The 23,353-nt window shown below is 33.0% G+C and overlaps 1 protein-coding gene across 7 annotated transcripts in view; it reads right to left on the bottom strand.

The window, feature by feature from the left end:
* Positions 1–23,353, bottom strand: part of RGS7 (regulator of G protein signaling 7) — a 667,263-nt gene that overhangs the window by 115,045 nt on the left and 528,865 nt on the right. For all 7 annotated transcript variants that reach the window (XM_074220439.1, XM_074220438.1, XM_074220441.1 and 4 more), the window contains 3 exons: positions 18,116–18,180; positions 16,631–16,707; positions 16,450–16,531 (listed from right to left, as the gene is read on the bottom strand). In XM_074220439.1, the coding sequence (XP_074076540.1) occupies positions 16,450–16,531; positions 16,631–16,707; positions 18,116–18,180 (224 nt within the window). The remainder of the gene's footprint in view (positions 1–16,449; positions 16,532–16,630; positions 16,708–18,115; positions 18,181–23,353) is intronic.

The raw sequence follows: 23,353 nt of genomic DNA, 5'->3' as shown, positions 1-23,353 counted from the left end.
GAAGAGAACAAGGAGATTCTTCTATTAATTAGCATTTGCTACTGAATCTAAGAGACTTTCTGGGATATAGATTAAAACAGTTACTTGAAATACCCTCTTCTCTACCCTTTGAATCCTTGAAGGTGAAAGGAGCAAGGAAATCAAAGGCCATCTGCTGCACTATTGGATATACTCAATGGACTTCCTAGAAAATTGGGCTTCTTCTTATCCAAAAAAATAAATTCACCTAGGACGGGCCACTGGAAAGTCACATGTGGTTCAATAAAACCAAAAAGGTGCTTAGCCTGTAAGTAAGGCTCTAGAGGCCTCTCATTTCCAAGTGAATTCTTTCCCAGGTTAGCTCTGTTCTACTTCCTTCTAATATTCAAGTTTGGGGGTCTCAAGCATCCCTCCATGCTGTACCCCTTGGTGCATTAGAATTCCTATTTATTGCACTAGAGATTTAAAAAACAACTTGACTGATTTTTTGTTCAGATAAATTTTATTTCAATTTTAGAAGTTTTTGATGAGAGAAAAAAATAAAAGAATCTAGGATTTAATCCTGGTCCAGAAATTTACTACCTATGTATATATTTATAAATCATAAAATTAAAAGATTGGAGTAGACAACCTTTAAAGTCTCCTCTACTTCTAAATCTTATAATTAAAATTGAACAAGCTAATTAATTAGGCAAGTTCTATTTCATAGTCATCTCATATAACTGCTGGAATATCATATTTCATAGATCAGAGAAGCTTCACAAAATTTCATTTTTCTCCTTATATAAGCCAATATTTGTAGGGATGATTGCAGTTCATCACATTTCTGGGATAAACAACTGAGTTTTGCATTTAAATTTGCTGTGCTTTATTTAGAAATATCATTGTAATGTTGCCCAAACCTAAGAACTATTTTTAAAAATTTGGTTACATAACACCAATATAGTACTCATCAGGAATAGAGAAAGTAAAGCCAATTAGAGAGATTCATTGTCATATTTGCATTCCTTTAGCTTTGGGAGAATTATTGTTCTAAAAGGTCTAGAAATGCTTCTTTTATTGAAAGTCATGTTTGTATTTCTTCAAATCCCTTGATTTTATTTAAAGATTGAAATGGGCACCAAAAATACTGACATTAAATGTGTTTACATACATGCATGCATGTTTATTTGACTATATTTTATGCATAATATATTATTTTATATTATATTATAAAGTCATAAATATGTATATGTATAATACAGTGCTTAATTGCAAACCAAGAAAAAGTAATTTTTAGATCCTGTACATTGCAGGGAAGTTGCTGACCAGCACTGGTGCAGGGTTTATTCATGTAATTTAATCATTGATTATGTTTATAAGCAATATGTACTCTGTTGTTGTTTTTATTGTTTAGTAATTTCAATCATCTTTGGACTTGTAAATGATTTTCTTGGAAAAGATACTAAGGTGCTTTTTCTAGCTCTTTTTACAGATAAGAACTGAGGCAGGCAAGGTAAAGTGACTTAATCAAGGTCATATTACTGATAAATATCTAGGCCAGATTTGAAGTTAAGTACTACTGATTTCAGGCCCAGTGTTCTACCTTCTACACAACTTTATTGCCCCAATATATATATATATTTATATATATATATAGTATATAATTATAGATTATATATAATATACATAATATGTCTATATTATATAAAACATGCATATGCTTTATATATAATCAAATATGTATGCATGTAAAATGCTAATAACAGGAAAACTGAAGTACTTTTTCCTAGATAAGTTTATTAATAGTGATGTGTATAATTGTTAATAAAGTAAGTCGCTCTATGACCTATTTTGGTTTTTAATCTATATATTTATAGCCAGGGAAGTAAATGAATAACTCAATTTACAGAAAGTCAATTGCTCTATGGGTCCCAATAATCTTGGCTAGAAGATTAGAGCCACCTAAATCAGGCCCCCAGTTTAGTTATCCCACTGGGAAAGAGCAATCCAACCCAAGTTTTACTGGGATAGACAAAGATTGTCTTGCCTGGCTTCTATTTACAGGTGTTCCAAATTAAAATAATTAGAAAGCAAAAGCCCCAGGAGTTGGGAGTGTTTATCTTACTCAAACATACCTTTGGTTCCATTTGGAAGAGTCACTATTTTTTGAGTTTAATTGGGAAATTGGATTTGACAAAATGGTAAATGAAGTCAATTACAGAGTAGGATCAGTCATTAAATGACAGAATATAATTTTAATTTTCTGATATTCACATAATTAAATTAAATTATGTACCATTAATTATAAGAATAATTAATGCTTTATTTCAAACCAAGAAACTAATTGTTAGGACCCTTACATTGCAGGGAAGTTGCTACCAGCACTGGTGCAGAGTAGATGCTCATGTATTTCCTATATCAATGAAATTGCCATTGTAGTTCCTCCTCCTCTTCTTCTTCTTCTTCTTCTTCTTCTTCTTCTTCTTCTTCTTCTTCTTCTTCTTCTTCTTCTTCTTCTTCTTGTTAAGGTTTTTTTTTTCAAGACAGTGGGGTTAAGTGGCTTGCCCAAGGCCACACAGGTAGGTAATCATTAAGTGTCTGAGGCTGAATTCGAACTCAGGTACCCCTGACTCTATGGTCAGTGCTCTATCCACTGCACCATCTAGCTGGCCATCTAGTCCCCATTCTTACCCTTACTTTGTACAAGACATTATGTTTTGAAAACACAAGGATGAGTGATCATTTTCTTCTCCCAAAAAATATGTCATTCTAGTCCCCATTCTTACCCTTACTTTGTTTTGGTGGGACAAGGATGAGTAACCACTTTCTGGGGTATTCAATCAACTCAAACCCTCAAATCATAATAAACTTATCTTGCCCCCAAAAGTGCCTCAGTTTCCCTGTTATTAGAATTTTCCCTGTTATTAGCATTTTATCTGCTAATATATTTGAGATGCAGATTTAAGTTTCATGTATCTGCTATTATTTTGAGATGTCCTATAGGAGAAGTAACTTCCTTAAAAAGCAATGTTCAGGGGCGAGTAGGTGGCATAGTGGATAGAGCACTGGCCATGGAGTCAGGGGTACCTGAGTTCAAATCTTAGACACTTAATGATTACCTAACTGTGTGACCTTGGGCAAGCCACTTAACCCCATTGCCTTGTAAAAAAAAACCCTAAAAAAAAGCAATGTTCAAAATTATTGAGATTCTTCAAAAAAGAAATTAACAAGTAATTTTAAGGAGATGTTTTATAGGGTATTACTATTCAAGGGTAGGTTGGAATAAACAGCTTCAAATGTGATCTCCTTCAAGTTTTTTGTTTCCTTTTCTGTTACCCTTTCAATGATTTCACTTTTACCTCTCATCTTTAGGATTATGGGAAGAGATGGCCTTCCTCCTTGATAAAGGTAGCTTCTTTACATGTACTGGGTATCCGATTCCATCCTTTCCATTTTTGGCCTTGTCCTATTTTTTAATCCCTTCTCTCCTAAACCCTCAATTAATCCATCTCACTGAACTTCTTCCCTCTAGACTGAAGATATTTCTAGGTTATCCCTATTCTTTAAAACATAAACAAGCAAGTAGGCAAGCACACACCTTGCCTTGATCCAAGAGTCTCTGATGTTACCATTAATTAATCTCCTTTCCTTTACTACCGAATTCCTAAAAAGAATAATTTATAGTCTGAGACTCTACTTTCTCACTTCCTTGTCATTCCTCATCTGTTTTATTCTGATTTCAAATCCTGTCTCTCTATTTAAATAATTTTTCCTATTCATACATCCTTTTTGAATGGTCCAGTAGTCTTTTGTCCTTATTATCCTTGCCTTTTCTGCAGGAACTAACACTATAGGCTCCTCCCTTCTTGATACTGAGTTCTTCACTGGCTCTCATGACGTCTAATTCTCTCTCTGCTCAAGCCCATAAGCATTTTATTCACCTCTATGGCTTCAGTTATCACCATTACGCTAATGATTCCTCAAACCATCTCTCAATATTCAAGCATTTTTTTTTAATTTCAGTCTCACATTTTCAATTTTCTGTTAGATATTTCATTCTCAAACTAAATATGATTTAAGTTGAATTCATTGTCTTCCTCTCAATATTTCCCTCATTGAAATTTTCAATTTTTACCCTTTCAGTTTCTGTTAAGGGTATCATCAATATTATAGGATCATATGATTATAGGATTATAGACCTAGGGTTGAAAGTAATATCAAAGAGCATTCATTCCTGACCCCTGATTTTTACAGATGAAGAAATTGAGGTATAGTGAGATTAAGTAACTTGCTCAAGGTCACAGAAGGAATAAAAGTCAGAGTCTGAATGCTAGACTTGTAATTTTGATGACATCTTTCACTTATCTCTTTTCTATATCTAATCATTGACAAATTTCTGCCTCTTATATATGTCTTTCATTTGTTTCCTTTTATTTGCTCCCAGAACAAATACTGTAGCAAAAGCCTTTATTACCTAATGTTGGATTATAAACTCTTCCACTCAAAAAATCATCATTAGTTCCCTATTGGTTACTAAATTAAATATATAAACTCATGACTCTTGCTCAGAATGTAAGTTCCTACAAATTCTAATTCCAATGTATATTTTCAGACTTCTCATACAATTCTACTTCAGATATTCAAAATTCCAGTCAAATTGGATTCGTCTTTGTTCCAAGTTCTTAAACTGCTTTCTCTTGTCTCCTCCTAAAATGAATTCTTGCCTTCATCCTCTTGATTAACATTTTTGTTGGTCCTCTTGATCCTTGAAATCTACTTAAATTTAGCAACTCCCCCATGACAATTCAGGAGGAAAGACTCATTTATTCTAACAGGTAGAAATATGAATTGAAGAGGTGAAAAGAAAGTAAAGTTCACTTGAAAATGCTTAACAGGAGACTTCAGTGCTTAATTAGAAGTTATTATTAAGTTGCCCACCTGTAATTGATTTCAACTCATTGTTTATACAGACATGTGGGTATGTGTGTATATAAACTTAAAAAATAAGAGAAATATTGTAATATCTCCTCTCAAAAGTAGTTAGACCTAAATATATTTGCATATATATGAAGACACACATATAAATACATTTATATAAATATATTTTTAGGCTATAGACAATTTCTTACCCTTAATTATTTTCAAATTTTGTTTTTAAACAATAGTAAATTATTGGAGGTCAGTGAAAGGAATTCTGAAGTAAATTCTAAAGCTGTAAATAGAACTCATATGCTTGCCTTCCCTTTTTAAACTCATTATTCATTAAGTACTTACCTATAACCTATTGTGTATTAGCACTGAAATGTAAATAGGATAAAAAATAAATTCAAGATGAGGATTGCTGCCCTCCATCCTCATGAAGTAAAGAAGAAATCAGTTTACAATTCTTTATAAGTGTACATTGGTTTAATGTTAAGGACTATAACTGTCCTATAAATTTTGGGGTTTGGGGGAAAATAGATTGACTTCATAATGTGGTAGAATTTCTATTTTTATCCGATCTAAATGCTTTTTTTGTCATTTCAAAATATTTAAAGTATTGCTGTTGTTTAGTTGTATGACTTTTGGGGTTCCCATTTCCTTCTGCTCATTTTACAGATGAGTTACAGTTAAGTGCAAGTGCCCAGGGTCACACAGTTAGTAAGTATCTGAGACTAGATTTGAACTGGATTTATCTTAACTCTAGACTCAACAGAGTATCGTTCAGTGTTTGTTTGTTTTAAGCTTACTTATTTTTTCTTAAGTAGAAATATTTGGGAAAGAAAGGTAAGCAACTACTGTATTTAGCAATTAAACTTCTAAGGTTATTTTTTTTCCACATCTGTATTCTATCTTTAGATTTTACAACCTTATTAAAGACACTCTCATGACCTAGGCCTTGTGTATAGTCTTCACTATAACAGAAATTTCCATACCAGAAAAGAAAAAATATAACTACAGAAGAATAGATTCTTGTGAAAATTAATAAAGTCTTTCTAAGGATTAAGTGTTCCCTATTCTCAAATTATTTAAATTTTTATTAGCAGGATTGTACACAGGATTGTACAATATAAATGAAATTAAAATGAATGTTTAACAGATAATTTTGTTTGGATAACTCCCTTTCTGCTTTTTTTATAACCAAGGTAAATAATTTGCAAATTACATCTGAGGCTAAAATGAATAAAGAATTTTATAATTAGATAATGGAACATCCTTTAATTTAAATTGCATCATAAATCTGAACTATTTGAGGTTAATCTGAAACTTCTATCTTAATGAAATAAAAAGATGTGGGTTTAAAAATCAAAACAAATCAGGATTTTTTGCATATGTGGCTTAAAGCAAATTGGTCATATTTAAATGAAATAAATATAAGCACATGCAAAAAACTTTTAAGTGTCTTTTAAAGAAAAAAGCAATGCATCACCTACTGTAATAAAGTTAATTGTCTTTGTAGAGCTAAAATATATATTCCTGCTTAATATTCAATTAAATAGATTGGTAGCCCAATTGGTTGAAAGTTTACCTATTCTAAACTTGCTTATTGCTTCTTAGGCACAGATATTTGGTAAAGAATAAAAAGAAAACATTAGTAGACAAGAATAGGTGAAAGAACATAATCTCTCACCCGGCTTAATGCTTGCATTGAGAATGCATCATCATATTTCCGGGGATCTTCCTCAATATCATCCTAGAAATAGCCCCTTGAGAAAATAAAAGAATTAGTCATTGAATGAGCAGGGATTATCTTTTTGTATTACTTTGTATCCTCAGTGCTTAGTATAGTGTAGTATATAGGATGTGCTTAACAAATTTTTATTGACAATGGCCAATTTATGCTCACACAGTTAAAATATGTCAAAGTTAGGATTCAAAGCTATATCCTTTTTACTCTAAGATCAATCAAGTTTCCATTTACTGTCATGTTTTTTCTCCAAAGAGATTCAAATACTCTTGAATATTCTATAATATTTATATTAGAGACACTTGGGACTAATCTGATTAAAGTATCTTATACATTTAGTGATGTGTAGAGGAAATATCAATACTAATATTTTATTCAATGTATCTGTTTTGAGCAATAAACCTGGACGAAAAGAAAAACATTTTTACATATTCCATACTTTTCACCAGCAATGTCCAAAGGCTACTCTTAAGTAAATATTTTAGTTGATAATTTTTCTTGTTAGAAAATGATAAAGACACAAAGGTGTTATTATCTCATTTACTTGTGACTAATGACAACTGTGAAATTTGGGAGTTGTATGCTGACTAAGCCATAAAATATCATTGAGTTGTAGGTTTCCCTATGAAATTCACTGTAGCTTTTGTCAAGGTAATGCTCTACAATGTGGCTGTAATACTGAATAAATGATCCCCAAAAAGAAAGATTATAGGAGATAAGATTCATAGAGTTAGAAATGTTTTCAGAGATAATCTAGTTCAACCAGTGACAAAATTAGATTTCTCTATACAATCTGTTGTCTGGTTTGGAAATTTGAGTATCATCCTGAGAAGGCCTTCAAAAGTTTCCTTTCCCCAAACTGGAACTCAAAGTTCAAGAATGCCATTCAAGGTAACAGACTGTCATGGATCAAGTAGATCCAATGGATACACACAGTTCTGCCTGTCATGTACAGAAATTTATCAGTGTCCTGCTTGCTACTATCTCTTAGCCTGGGTAAGACTGGGAAATTTCTGACCTCAGTCCATCTGTGAAACATTGAGTTCTTAAGCACCTTTGCCTCAAAGTAAACATTTCCAGCCTGTGGGGATTGTGGAGAGAGGATACTATTGATTTGCCTTAGAAAAGCAAGACTGCTCGCATTTTATTAAAAAACAAGCTAGCTAAACTAGGGATTATGACTTCTTTAAAAAGTGATTCCCTCATATCAAGTTCCAGATAGACACATAAGTATATACTGACACCTCCCCCCATATAAGAATGTGTGTGTGTGTGTGTGTGTGTGTGTGTGTGTGTGTGTCTATCCATCCATCTTTCTCTCGCTCCTGACCTCCCTCTGCAGTCTTACTTCTATTCTTTTATGCATCAGTGGTTAGGGAAAAAAATACATGCCATGTACAGAAGATTTATTAATTGCAGTCTTTTCCTCAATATCTGGTTTTAAAAACTAGGCAATATTATCATGGGCATAGTAATAAACAATCTGAAGCAAGGGTACTGAGATAGATACAAGAAATTTTCTGACTTCAAGCAACAAGGGCAATGTCAAAATGAAAATTACTAGGTTGACTTCTATACTAAGTTTACCTTTCTTCATTGAAGGATTAAGCTTACTTTGCCTGCATGATAACTTTTCTTCTGAACATGGGACAGAAAAAAGGAAGTATAGCAGAAACTCACTTCTAAAGAGCCTATAAATAGGATGATTCCTCTGAAAAGAACCCATTCCATTGAAGGCTAGTCAGCCAATCATTCTAAAAGCAGTCCTTTTCACTGGGGATGAATTGGGAGGCCTTAAAACTTTTCATCAAGCAAGCAGGCATGTGCGTATTCTTCAAGAGTAGGTATCACTCCTGATAACTCGTATGAGGGTTCTCATTTATTAGACCAGTTAGAAGGAGTATACATAGACAAGATACAGGAGGGAGCTGAATATAATGGTATAATAGATTAAAGATGGAGTCAATGGGTGAAAAAGGAATGTACTGGGAGAAAGGGAAAGGAGAGGTAGAGTGGGCTAAGATATTTTACAGCAGAGTCAAGAAAATGCTTTTGCAATGGAGTGGAAAGGGGAAATGAGGGAAAATGAATGAGTCTTCATTCTAATCAGAAATGACTCAGAGAGGAAATAACATGCATCTCAATAAGGTATAGAAATCTATCTTACCCTAGAGGGAAAAAAGGAGAGAAAAGGGATTGGAGAAAGGGAATGGGGGAGGGGGGTATAAGTGATAGAAGAGAGGGAAGATTGTGGGAGAGGATAGTCAGATACAACACACTTCTGAGGAGGGACAAGGTGATAGGAGAGGGAGAATAGAATAAATGCGAATGGGGTGGAATAGAATGGAAGGAAATACAGTTAACAATCACAACTGTGGGAAAAATTATTGAAGTAACTTGATCTGATGATCAAATATAAAACTGAAAGAATTTGGATATCTTTAAATTTGCAAACAGAGAATAGATAATATTCTTGAACCAACTTATTGGTGGTTTGGTTTTACTTTTCCAAGATTTGAGGAATAGAGTAAGGAACTTGTATTTGACTTGATTCTAACCAAAATACAGCTGATTAGTGAAGAAACTGCTAAAATACTGACCATAACATTTTGGTTTGTGAATGACAAGGAAAGGAATGTTAGGTATAATCAGATATGCACCTTGGATTTTGGGAAAGGAGATTTTTAAACATTCAAAAGAAAACATGTGAATTTACATACAGAAAATTCATTAAATTAGCATCAAGTTAACAATCCTGATGCTGACATTAACTAGGTGGTATGCCACTTCAATCCTTGAGGTCTCAGTTTACTTATCAATAATATAAAGGAATTGTAAATACTTTAGAACCATAACATATTATTTGTAAGCAATTTTTATTATTTTAATAGCAAATCTTGCTAAAGAGATATAGGGGATGACAGGAAAGTAAAAGAAACAATTTAAGGAAACTAATGTGAGAACATTACAAGAACAGTGTCATGTGGGAACATCACACCATAAGCTAAAATTTTTCTAAGTTTATGGGGAAAAATGATTATATATTGAGCATATAATCTCTGAAAAAGATGCTCTATGGCTAGACTCTGGACATTTCCACTGGCTGTCCCTCCCAGGATTAGAATGCTCTCCCTCCTATCTCTCTTCTGGCTTCATTTGAACTCCAGTTTTGTAGGAAGCCTTTCCTTTCGTTCTTTCTGTTGATTATTTCCTATTTAAACTGCATTTAGCTTGTGTGACCTGGGTTTCTCTGGACCTGTGGAGTCCTAACATGGAGCTGTCCTTGAGGGGCATTTTGAACATTGCCTAACATGAAACCTGCTGCATACCCTACGACATTGATGTGATGGCCTTTTTTAGTTGTATATCTGTATTTTTAAAATTGGCATAATAGCAGTTCTCTCTCTCCCATTGTTTGGTCTTGCTCTTTCAGGTAATTTCTCTCTGCTGTGCTCAGCATAGATGCCATCAGTTGGACAGGTACGAGGGCAAAGATTTACCTTTTACTCTTTACCTCTCTTTTACCTTAGAGTTTCAAAAAAGGGAATATTTTAAAGTTATAATTGAAAATAAAATAAGGTAACACTAAGACCACTGCTTGGGACAGATAACTATATTAAGAGATGACACAAAATTCATGTCGTCTCCATCACAGAGAATGATTTGTAAATTACTAAAGAATAAGGAAATAATTTAGACTTCTGGGAATCTCTAGCATCTAGTGAAGTAGAAGTTTCTATGGATGAAATTTCTCAGCTTACCACACTAACAGAAGTATTCATCTCTAAAAATACAGAAATTTCAACAATTATACGAAGAAATTAAATGAAAAAATTGCCACAAGGTAATTCTTACAGAAAGCAAAACAAAAGACCAACAGAATAGTTCTAAGCTCTTGGAGCTTGGGTCTGTCTCCTACCTTCTGCTTCAGTTCCCATCCCCCAGCTTTCACACAACACTGATCCCTATGGCTATGTCACTTTTAGGCAATTTTTTAGTAGTTAATTCCATGGTAACCCCCTGTGAAGGGAGGGACAGGAAAGGATCCTTAATTCCAGAGTATGTGGATATCAGTTTACCCCCATGAACTCCCATATCCAGTGCCTTCTCCTCCAAATCTTCTATATAACCTCTTAACTGTAGCAATTTCAATCAGGCATATTTAAACAATAGTAAAATGATGATTTTATGTGATAATCATATAAATAATACAACAAAAATAAGATTGCTTCAATAAATGGGAAAAAATCCTTTAACAAAATATAGCACTTACATTAAAATAAACTCAAAAAACATAGGCATGGATGAGAACTTTATTATCAAAAGCATATATATATATATATATATATATATATATATATATATATAAAGTTTTTTTTGCAGGGCAATTGGGTTAAGTGACTTGTCCAAGGCCACACACCTAGGTAATTATTAAGTGTATGAGTGACACTTAATATGGAGGATTTGAATGCAGGTACTCCTGACTCCAGGTCTGGTGCTCTATCCACTGTGCCACCTAGCTGCCCCAAAAGCATATATTCTAATCCAAAGTTGTGTATTGTATGCAATGCAGAAAGACTAAAGGTTTTACCATTCAAAGAAATCAAAAATGCCTCTATTAACCACTAAAATTTGACAAATTCTAACTATAATAATAAGATATAAAAAATATAACTAGCTATAATAATAAGACAGGAAAACAAAATTAAAGGTACAAATAACAACAAAGATGAGACAGAACAGAACAATGAAGTATTTTGGATTAGCAGAGATAGTCTACAATTATTTTCTCCACTATTAATATATTCCTTCATTCCAGCTCAAAAATTTAAAACCTTCTGGCTTTAAACATTTACATATTAAATGAATATTAATAACATAATTTACTTTGATTTTTTAAAAATAATAGCACTTTCATTTTTTCTCTCTATATAGGAAGTGCTTTCTGTTTCCTAATTAAGGTTTTCCTCATTTATAAGGAATGTAGTTCATTTTATAAGTTAATTGCTAAAGTATCCTCCAGATCCTCATAAATCAATTCAACTTTTACTTAGTTGAGAGGGAAGAATTCTGTTTCTTGATATCTTAGTATTTGTAGTAGCAAATTTTGAGTCTAGGATTTCTGATTACTAGCTTAGTACTTTTTTTAATGACAATGTCCAATCCAAAAATATTTCTATAAATATATAATATGATAAATATACACACACATTCTCCCCTCACTTTTATTCTACAGATTCAACAAAAAAATCAAATCAAGTCCCCAAAATAACGTTCCATAATTGGATCATATTTCCTGGAACTGAAAGAAACCTTAGAGGTCATCTAAACCAGCCTTTATTTTATAGGTATGCCTTTCTATCTCTGGATCAATCACCATGGTGATATTGATTTAGCCTTGTTATGAGGAAACAGAATTGTTAAGCGATTTATTCAAGGACAATGATGGGATGCAGAGATAATGCCTATGTCCTCACACATATCATATATGTCCAAACACACTATGCCTACACAGAAACAGGCATTTTTATCAGTTTGGTAAAAGTAGTGGTATAAAATGGAATCTCAATTTCATGAACATCTGCTATACTTAATGCTTAAGATTGATTTCAACATATATTAAAAAAGGATAGAGAAGCTCTCTTTAACCCCCATACTGTATTTTGTAAAGTTCTGATTAGAACAGCTGCAAACTTAAATCAATGAGACATGTACAATCTCAGTCACTTAGAAGTTCAGCAGAATTCTCTCTATTCCCAGATCCATTACTATATCTCTATTTTAGTCCTATAATGAATATTTTTCAGTTTTATTCATTATGTTTTATTCATTCTCCCTCCTATAAAGAGAGAATTTTAGCAACCCTATCCCCGTATTAGGGACCATTTGAAATGAAAAATAATATGGAAAAATATAGAAAAAAAAAGAAAGACAACAATGAAAAAAGCTTTTTAAATAGCATCCTGACTCCAAAGTCACTGTTACATCACCTTTTCACATTAGCATTCATGGAGAAATCAAAGTACAAAAAAATAAAACAACCAAGTCAGGAGTAGAGAGCAGCTCCTGTCTGTGAAGAAGACAATTTTAAGAGTGTTGGCATTTCTTGGACACATAAAATTGTTTCTAAACCTTTGAATTAACCTTCTGTCAATATACAGAATCCAGAGAACAACAGTGTTAGTGAAAAAGAGGCAAATGGGAGATAGTCAAATGAGTGAGTGCATTACTTAAAAACATACAGAACATTCTGGAAACTGCTCATTTTCCTCTAGAAAATAAAAAGTGATAGGCATTTTATTATCGATGAAATCTAATGCAGAAACCTGGGGGTCAGGATATAATTTTCCATCATATACATGAAAAGTCATAGACTTTAAGGTCCTTCTGAAGAGACCTTGGACATCAAGTTTTCCAGCAGTCTTATTTTGTAGATGAGAAAATTGACACTTAAAAAAGGTTAGGTGCCTCTCTTAAAAAAATCACATAATTGATTTGCAGAAATTAGGCTAACTCAGAATTCTTGACTCCCTGTTCAATGACTTTTCACTACTCTAACTTATTACCTATATTAACATTACAAAATACATAATTTGGAATATTCCTATATCCATTTCAACACTATTCTCCTACCTTCTTTCCTTCTTTTTCACTAGAGCCTTTGATCAAGTTGTCTCTGGCCATATAAATCCTACCACTTCAGTAATTTTACCTAGGACTGTCCTCCTCTCATAATCCATACCATAAAATTACTTCTTTTTCTTCCACCCACTATCAGTTAAATTCTCTGCCCCTTCCCCACCATATATGACATCTTTTCTTATATTATTCTTTTTTTAGGGTTTTTTTGCAAGGCAATGGGGTTAAGTGTCTTGCCCAAGGCCACACAGCTAGGTAATTATTAAGTGTCTGAGGCTGAATATGAACTCAGGTACTCCTGACTCCAGGACCTGTGCTCTATCCACTGCACCACCTAGTTACCCCTCTTGTACTATTCTTTATCCCATTTCTTTTCATCAATGACAACTGAAGGTTAGCCTGGCTCCTGGCTGATTACATTGATATCTACAATAGAAAGAAATCTATATGAAGTCCTTAAGTACATTGGATGGAGCACCCATGTAAGTTTTATGGGACAATATAGACATGCATTATAGAGGATGAGAAGGCATAAATACATTTTTATTGGCACCACTGGAGGAAGCACTAACATTAATAAGATTTGAATAATCTTTTCCCCAGTCTCAAGTTAAAAAAACATTTCCCCTCCCCCTTATCAATGTGGCTGATATGCAAAAGGAACAATAATCTTACCTAATTTGTATTTAGCTCTGAGTGGTTTCATAACTCTTGAGGAACAAAATGAATGAAGATTTAAGTGTCCCGTGGGATGTGAACATTTTTAAAGGAAAAATACTAACCTGTCAATTTCTAATTGGTAGCACAATATATGTTGTTACACGGTAGTGATGATTACACAGGGTGATAATTCATATGGTCATAGATTTAAATTTTGATGGGATCTCAAAGATTATTGAGTCCAAATTTCTCATTTTAGTGAAGGAAAAGATTGAGGTCTAGAGAGGCAGATAGATTTGCCCAGGAATACACACTTAGTTGATTACTGAGATGGGATTTGAATCCTGGTCTTTAAAACTACAAGTTCATGTGTCAGTTAGATGGCATAGTGAATAGAGCACAGGTCCTGGAGTTAAGAGAACCTGAGTTCAAATGTGACCTCAGACACTTAATAATTGCCTAGTTGTGTGACCTTGGGCAAGTCAACCCCATGGCCTAAAAAAAAAAAGAAACAAAAACTACAAGTTCAGTTCTTTAAAAAAAGTCTTCCAATAATCAAATTGACAGGTAGGAAGACTGGTGTATAATTTATATAGACCAAATCAAGCAGTCTTAGAAAATTATTTTGCTTGAACCACTAACAAAATACATCAATAGTTGCAGGTTAATAACCAGTTGTATTTATTTGTTTGTAATAGTGCAGTTTTCCTTACACTAAATGATAAAATCGGATCTAATTTTTACAAAAGGGGACCAGACAGATAAATTGCACTTCAGATATTATAAAAATTCAAAAATAGAAGCAAATTCAACATAGATTTAATAGCTCCATGGCTCAAAAACATCAAAATCTGAATATATGAAAGGAATACATTGAATACATCTTTGGTCTGCTCCTTAATGGTATTTATGAAATCACTTTTAAGGTACTAATTCCCATCAGCCTTGATATTCTTCTCACTTTCTCATTCCTCAAATCTATTATGCACTCTGATTACATTAAGAAGTACATCATCCCATAATCATTTGAGTAAGACTTACATAAGATTTTTACCTTGTTATAGAAAATAGGCTCTGTTTTTCTACCAATGCCCTTTCTAGCTCTGACATTTTGGGAGCTAACCAAGAATAAATGCTTTCTTACAATATTATACTGTTTAGATTAAAAGATATTTAACTCTCTCCCTCCCTTCCTCCTTCCCTTCCTTTTTTTCTTTCTCTATCTTCCTTCCTTCTTTCCTTCTTGTTTCCTTCTCTTCTTTCCCCCTTTCTTCCTTCCTCTCTCCTCTCCCTTTCAAAAATTAAAAAATAAATAGAATTAAAATATTTTTTAAAAGGTTATTGGAGACAATTTAGAAAAAAATCATTATCAGTCAAGTAGTGAAGTCAAAAAGGAGATTGTATAATTGAGAAGTGAATCTAAAATGATGAAACAAGCAATTAGTTTTAGCAAATTTTTTAAACAAATGGTTATTTGAGGAAGAAGAAATATAGATTGAAGAAATGGCAGGATGAGGTAAAGACTTTTTTAAGAATAGGAAAGATCTTGGCATATATATATATATATATATATATATATATATATATATATATATGAAAAGTAAGAGTCAGAGAATAAACAAATATTGAAAATTAAAAAATAAAAGATATGATTGATAATACAAGCTTTCAGAAAAGATGAGAGAGCAGTGGAAAGGTGAGCTTTTGCAAAGAGAAGGATTATTATTATCAGTAACATGCAAAAGAAAAGAGAAAAAATATACAAGGCTTCTTATGCTGAAATGAAAACTCATTTGAGATTAGATATCATAAAAATGGTTGGGTTGGGATGGTTGGGATACTCTCAACAACCACGGTGGATGGTGGGGGCCAAGTTTGCAATTTGGCAAGTAAACACAGAGTTGTTCATGCTACAACAAAGAAGCAAGAGTTTCAAGGGAAGCTGATGGCATTATGCTTGAATAATTCAACTAAAGGATCAACGATGAAGGGAGGGAAAGGAGAACAAGAGTTGATATGAACTGTTTTAAGCTTTCAAATAACTTTACAATTCATTAGCTCCTTTGAGGCTCGCAATAACCTTGTGTGATAGGTATAGTATAATTGTCCCCATCACAGAGTTGTAAAACTAAGATTAAGAGATCAAATGACTTGTTCATAGTCACACAACTAGTATATGTCAGAGGTGAGATTTGAGCCCATATTTCTCTTGACTGCAAAACAAATACCCTTTTCTCAACCTAAAAATATTATAGGAGGAACCCTTAAAATTCTGAATTGTAGAGATTAAATTAAAATCCTAAATACTACACTTGAATAGAATAAGATGTTAATAAAATAGCAGATATTATGCTACTGAACATTGGTCTACTCGTGGGAAAAAGTGGTTATATTTTGCTCACTACGTCTCAGAACAATGTAAAAATCAGATAATCTCTCATACCTCTCATTTCAAAATGACTTCTTCCACTAGACAAAGGTTGAGATGATATATTTGAAAAATGTCCTATGCCTTTACTTACCACTGGTCTATGTACATCCCAGAATGCTCGTTCTTGGCTATCAAGAATCTTCCTTTCTATCTTGTCTCTTTTCTTGTCAACTCTGTGGATAATGTAATGGTAAATATTATTTATAATATTTCTCTTCGAAGGGAAAAATCTCACTGATGTGCACAAATAAGCTTGATTCACAAATACTCACTTTGCTTGTGCTTCTGCTTGCATAAAAATAAACTCCCATTTCCGGGCAAATGCTCGTTGTAGTCTAGCCAAACTCTCCTGAGAACATATCATGGGTTAAGAGTATTTTAAGATCATATTTTTCTACTACAGATTACTTACAGTCAGGGTTAGTTGAAAAATCAAATATAGAGTTATTACTAAAATGATGCTGGTATGCACTTCAGCCTTAATATAAACTTGCATAGTTTTACTATCACTAGAAAAGTTACTTTTAAAGTATAATTAAAAGCCTTATATTTCTGTAGTATAAATGAAAAGATATATATAAAGATCCTTTTTGTTTTGTTTTGTTTTGTTTTCAGAATTATGCTAAGAAGTACTATGGAAATACAATCAGTGCATCTGTCAGTGTTCCCACTTTATATCAAGGAATAGGAAATTACTTCTGCCTATAGATAAGATTACAAGCCAGGACACCAAATTTCCTGGCATGCAATTAAAGGTTGATCTTTGCTCATATCTCTTTCTCATTGTTTACCTTAGTTTCAATGGTCTCTAACTTGCATAATAACCGAAAAGAAAGAATTTAGGTTCTTGTTGAAGTCCTTCCAAGGATAGAGGCCATTTCTCCCCCCTCCCCCTGCAATGATTTTTTAACTTCAACTTGGCAGTGTGGCATAAAAAGACATACTGATTAAGTCAGAGGGCATGGGTTCAAATTCTGTCTTTGTAATTTACTATATGGCCAAGTTACTTAACATCTCTGGGCCTCAGTTTTCTCAACTATGAAATGAGGAGGTTGAATTACATGCCCTTTAAGATTCCCTTCTGATCCTAAATCAAAGAACTTCTGATATCAGTCAAATGATTTTCTTTCTAATATAAATGTATTTATGTTCCAATTACATGCAAAGATAATTTTTAACTTTTTTTGGAAATATTTTGAGGGCAACATTTTTCTCCTCCCTTCTTTCCCTCCCTCTCCTCTTCACAGTGAGTAATCCGATATAGGTTATACATTTATAATTATATTAAACATATTTTCATGTTAGTCAACATTTAATCATCTACTAGTTGCAAGATTCTGTGTTAACACTTGGGATACAAAGAAAGGCATAAGCCTTTGCCCTCAAGAAATTTTATAGTTTGATGGGGAAATAACTTGCAAACTGTTATGTACAAACACTATATACAAAGGATAAATTAGGGTTTTGAACTCTATCATAGTACATGTATCATAGCAACTGTTAAATCCATCCATTCACTTTACTTCTCAGTTGCTTGATTTGTGTTCTAGAATCTCATCAGCTTGACGAACTGGGCAAAATATGGCAGGATAGGAGCAGGATCAATAAACTTCTCACATTGCCCGATCCCAACCCCAGCAATCAATGAAGGTATAAGGTGAAGCGAGTGCAAGCTAAAGCACTTGTGCTCCATTGCTATTTGCTTAAGGTCTTGATTTATTTAATGCTCTAGAGAAAGTCCAAGATCAGTTACTTACAGCTTCATAGTCGGCTAGCTCCAGCCGGGCTTTGTTTTGCATTGTTCTCTTGCAGAGGTAAACAGCTAGGAAAAAAACAAACAAACAAAAAAAAAAAACAAGTACAAGAATCAATTTTTTCCTACCTGTCTTTTAACACCAGGGTACTATAAATCAAGTTTAAAGAGTTTCATCCTCTTTTCTCAGAAATGTAGTCTGTATTTTTTTTTCTTTCCACCAATTAGAAGTAGCTGGTGGCACAGTGAGTGGATAGAGATTTGTGGCTGAAATCAGGAAGTATTGAGTTACTTGTTCTCAGAGATTTACTGATTATATGATCTCAGGTAACTTTTGCCTCAGTTTCCCCATTTGTAAAATGAAGATAATAGCAATATTCATTTCATAGTATAATTGTAAGGATTAAACAAGATAATATTTGTAAAAATCACGTAGCACATTACCTAGCACATAGTAGGTACTATAGAAATGCTTGTTCCCTTTAGTCCCCTAGATTATAATTTCTGAGACATTCATTTGTTCATAGAATTTATTAAGCACCTACCATACACCAGGTATTGTGTCAGATACTATGGACAAAAATGCATAAACAAAATAACTCCTGCTTTCCAGGGGCTTACATTCTAGCAACAAATTCCATGACATTTATTTGCCAGAGATCAGACAGAAGGATGGATTTCATCAGTTCATTCAAAAAACATTTACAGTATATTGAAAATTTATAAAAGAACAGACACATTTGCTAATGCATATAAGTATATAGAGGGTCAGTTTGGTTTAGTGGATAGAGAACCAGCCTTAAAACCAGGATGATCTCAGTAGCACAATAGCAACATGACCCTAGATAAATCACTCACCATATTAGTGCTCTACCTTATAGAAGGGATCAAATTGCATTGATCTGTTTCTTATCTTAAATCGAAGAAATGATAGATCCTGGTTCCATTCCTCTTAGCATCTATGTATACACCTAATGTATACATTATAAACACTGTGTATATCATATTTAGCTAATAACTATGTAAACAGCTATTAACAATTTCTGTTTGTATTCAATTGTCATTTAAAAACATCCTGCATACCAAAAGGCAACAAAAATGTGCATATCCTTTGATCCAGGACTACTAGTTCTATACCCTGAAGAGATTATGAAAATGGGTAAAAATATCACTTGTACAAAAATATTCATAGTAGCCCTGTTTGTGCTGGCAAAGAAATGGAAATTAAGTGAATGTCCTTCAATTGGGGAATAACTTAACAAACTGTGGCATATGTATGTATGTCATGGAACACTATTGTTCTATTAGGAACCAGGAGGGATGGGAATTCAGGGAAGCCTGGAGGGATTTGCATGAACTGATGCTGAGTGAGATGAGCAGAACCAGAAAAACACTGTACACCCTAACAGCAACATGGGGGTGATGATCAACCTTGTTGGACTTGCTCATTCCATTAGTACAACAAACAGGGACAATTTGGGATTGTCTGTGATAGAGAATACTATCTGTATCCAGAGAAAGAATTGTGGAGTTTGAACAAAAAACAAAGACTATTACCTTTAATTTAGGGGGGAAAAAGCAAAAAAAAACCATTATCTTACTATGTAATTTTGCTCTTATACTTTATTTTTCTTCCTTAAGTAGATGATTTCTCTCTCATCACATTCAACTTAGATCAATGTATACAATGGAAACAATGTAAAGACTAACAGACTGCCTTCTGGTGGGGGTGGGGGAGGGAGGCAAGATTAGGGGAAAAATTGTAAAACTCAAAAATAAATCAAATCTTTCTAAAAATAAAATCCTGCATAAATGAAGTTTCTTCTTTGGATGCTATCAACCCTGATGTTTTTCTGTGAGAGTGCTTAAATTACATTATTTGAAATTTCTCCAGTAGGCCTAGTAACCCAAATCACTTTTTTTTGGGGGGGGGAATGACAGTCCTCAGGAAAGTACTCCCTTAAGGTACTAAATGTGTATCCTTCACAATAGGCCTAAAAACAGGACCTTAATTAAGGAATTTGGTAATAGTTACTTCCTATTTATTCTTCCCTCTTCACATCTGTAACAAGTGGTATTTTTCATAAAAAATATTTACTTTTCCAAGGGGCACTGTTTCCCTCCTTCCTTTTCTCTGTATTTTATTTTGCAAGGCAATATGCCCAATCTCTGTATTTTTTAAAAATGTAATGGAATAGATATCTTTGAATGTTTCAATATTCATTTAGGATGATAATATATTTTGAATCAATGTCAGTCCACCAGAGTTAGCAGAGTTTATGGCCACTAGCTTAAATAGTAACTCTGACTTTCCACATTTCAATTGACTTCTGTTTGGGCAACCATGAACACTAGGATAGATGGGGATAAAGCACATGTCTAACTTTTCCATAATCAGCTAACTGTAGGTGATGCTGAAATGACAGATGGTAAAAGATACTGAGTAATAGAGCACAGTGGTCCTGTACAGAGTAGACATAAAAAATGCTTGTTGCATTTAAATTGCTTCAATAGGCCAAGAGTTTACAGAAACATACTGATGAATCAAAGTATCCTTAGTATATGATTTAGTCAGTCTTTTAAGAGTATTGCTGGGTTTATCAGAAGCAAGGGGAGAGATTTGTAAAACTACTGCCAAAAGCATTAACCTTCTTTACTGATGTTAGGAGGAGAGAGTGCATTTTTTTCCCCTAAACTCTATCAATCTGCTACAGATGTTTCACATGATTAAATCAAGACCCCTATAGTTCTTTAAAGTGGTTTTCTTGTTCTATGAGGGTTTTTAAAATGTACACAGGTGAAGTGTATATTTTGGTATTTCTTTCATTTCAACTCAGCAATGGACATTTAAAATGACAGTCACCATACCTTTGGCAAGCACACATTTTCTCATTTAATTCCTGGATTGAGTGAGATTTAATAATAATTTTAGTAGACAGCATTTATATGTATATATATAGTTTTAAAATTTTTAAGTATTTTTACAGATATTGTCTCAATTTATCCTCATAATAAAGCTATAACATAGATATTACTATTATCCAATTAGAAAGATAAAGAAACTGAGTCAGACAATGAGAGATTTGTTCAAGATTATACAATTCATAAGTCAGACTTGAATACAGGTCTTCCTGATTCTAGGTCTAGTATGTCACATAAAGTGGCAAAATAATTTAAATATTTTCAAACAAAATGATCAGTGTCGCATTTTTAAAGGAAACTTGTATGATTTTAGCATATTTAAGGGCAACACTTCATTGAAGGAGATCCTTTAAGTCAGATTTTACTATATCAATTTAAAATAAAAACAAACAAAAAAGATCAATGGGATAGTATAGTGTCTGTATGTTTCAGCACATTGTATAATTATAAAGATACTGTTTGCTAGAGAATTTCATTTGCCTTTCCCTATTCATGTTAATATCAAGTATGGATGCTTTTGATATTATTCTCATAATAAAATCTTTGTAGAGGAAGAAGTAGGAATTTGTGTCAGTGTTTATTGATATTTTAGTCACCTATTTTATACTAATAATTTCCTTGATTTTCTCAAGTTTTTATTATCTTTCCCTCTTCTGATATCATTAGAGTGTCTCTCACTATCCTTAAAATCCTTTTAAAAAAATCTAAAAAAATTATTACCTCTAATACATATCTCCTTTGTGTATAATTTGTCTAGTTAATTACTTTTGACATACTTGCTTTCTTTGATACCATTTCTACTTCTTTATGTAGGAAACTGACAGCTATGATACGTATTCTCTACAGTAACTGATGAAGAGACAAATTTGTTATAGTTCTACCTTTCATGATTTATTCTTAAATGCTCTCAGAATGATATGGATTAATTGGCCACTTGAGTAAGTTTCTGTAAATTATTTTCCCTTTTGCTTCTAACTTGGAGGACTTTTTTTGATCTTATAATCTGTCATTATTCATATAATGGTGAAGATACCCAACCTATTCTATTTTAAAATGATAATATTGTTGTTTATATCTTCTCTTCCCTTGGCTAGGAGATAAAATATTTGCTGGCCTTTAGCCTTTTTTCTTACTTCATTCTGGTCATAGATTTATATGAGTTAAGCTTCATTTGGAAATTACAATAGTATATGTTAATGTTGCTGTTTTATCCATATTCCTTGTAGCTGTCAGAATAGTCTTGCTACTAAAAAACAAAAAGAGAAAAACTGTTGGTGTTACTATTGTTTATATAATTAAGTAGAAACTCCCCAGCTTTGGATTTAAAATGTTTTGTAATCCAGTTCTAATCTACATTTCCAGAATTTTCATATTCCTTTCTCAAAAGTTCTATATTTGATGTTTCTCAAGTTTTGCATACTATCTCTGAGAATTCATCTATGTTAGATCCAAAGTCTGGAATGAATCCAATCTCTCTTCAATAGAACTTCTTGGAATTTTTTATCTTCCTTCATGGCCCATTTCATGTGCGACCTCTTCCATTAAAGTTCACCTATCAAATTTCTCCAATTGTAAAATTTTTTATTGCCTTTTATTTACTTGTCTGTTTATATATTGTATCTGTGGATTAGACTATAAACTCCTTGGGAGAAGGACACATTATCATCTGTCTTTATAATTATAGTTCCTCATATAGTATTTTGCTTATATATATACAGTTCTGAGTATTTAATAAACATTGGTTGAATCAAATTGATAACTATATAAAAATGACTCTGTATGATATATGCCCCTAATTATATTTCCCTTTTTTGTTCCTGTTGGATTTGTTATTGATATTCCATGGTCAAGCCCCGATCATGTATTCATTCTTCAATACTTTTCATTTTAGTGCATCTACCACAAAGTCCAAATGATACAATGGAGAAAACAGAGAAGATGGCATAAATATCTGACAACAGTGTTTACTCTATTTTCACCTGTCAGTATTTCATGCATAAAGGTCAAAGTGAAAGGGATACAAATTACATGACTGTGAAGTCCTAGAAGTCCCATCAACTTGGTTTGGGTTTAAATAAATGATTCCATATTCCTACTTTAAATTTTCTCTTGTTACCAGTATAGGGGCCTCTTGAGTAGCCAATATCAAAAACAAAAAAGCAAAGGAGGGGAAATGGTTCTTTATCTTTTTCCTGGTGACCACCCACTCTTGAAAAACTTCAGACAATGGCTTCTGCTCCAGGGCCTGTGGTGGGTGCTGCGCTATGATATGTTTTATGCGTCAAGTTTTCTAACCCTTTACTATAGAGAGTGTTCTTGT

This window comes from Macrotis lagotis, chromosome 2 (genome assembly GCF_037893015.1).
Source record: "Macrotis lagotis isolate mMagLag1 chromosome 2, bilby.v1.9.chrom.fasta, whole genome shotgun sequence".
In the NCBI taxonomy this organism is placed as follows: domain Eukaryota; kingdom Metazoa; phylum Chordata; class Mammalia; order Peramelemorphia; family Peramelidae; genus Macrotis; species Macrotis lagotis.
Note: the sequence above shows the minus strand (reverse complement) of the source record. Positions and strands in the feature narration are given on the sequence as shown.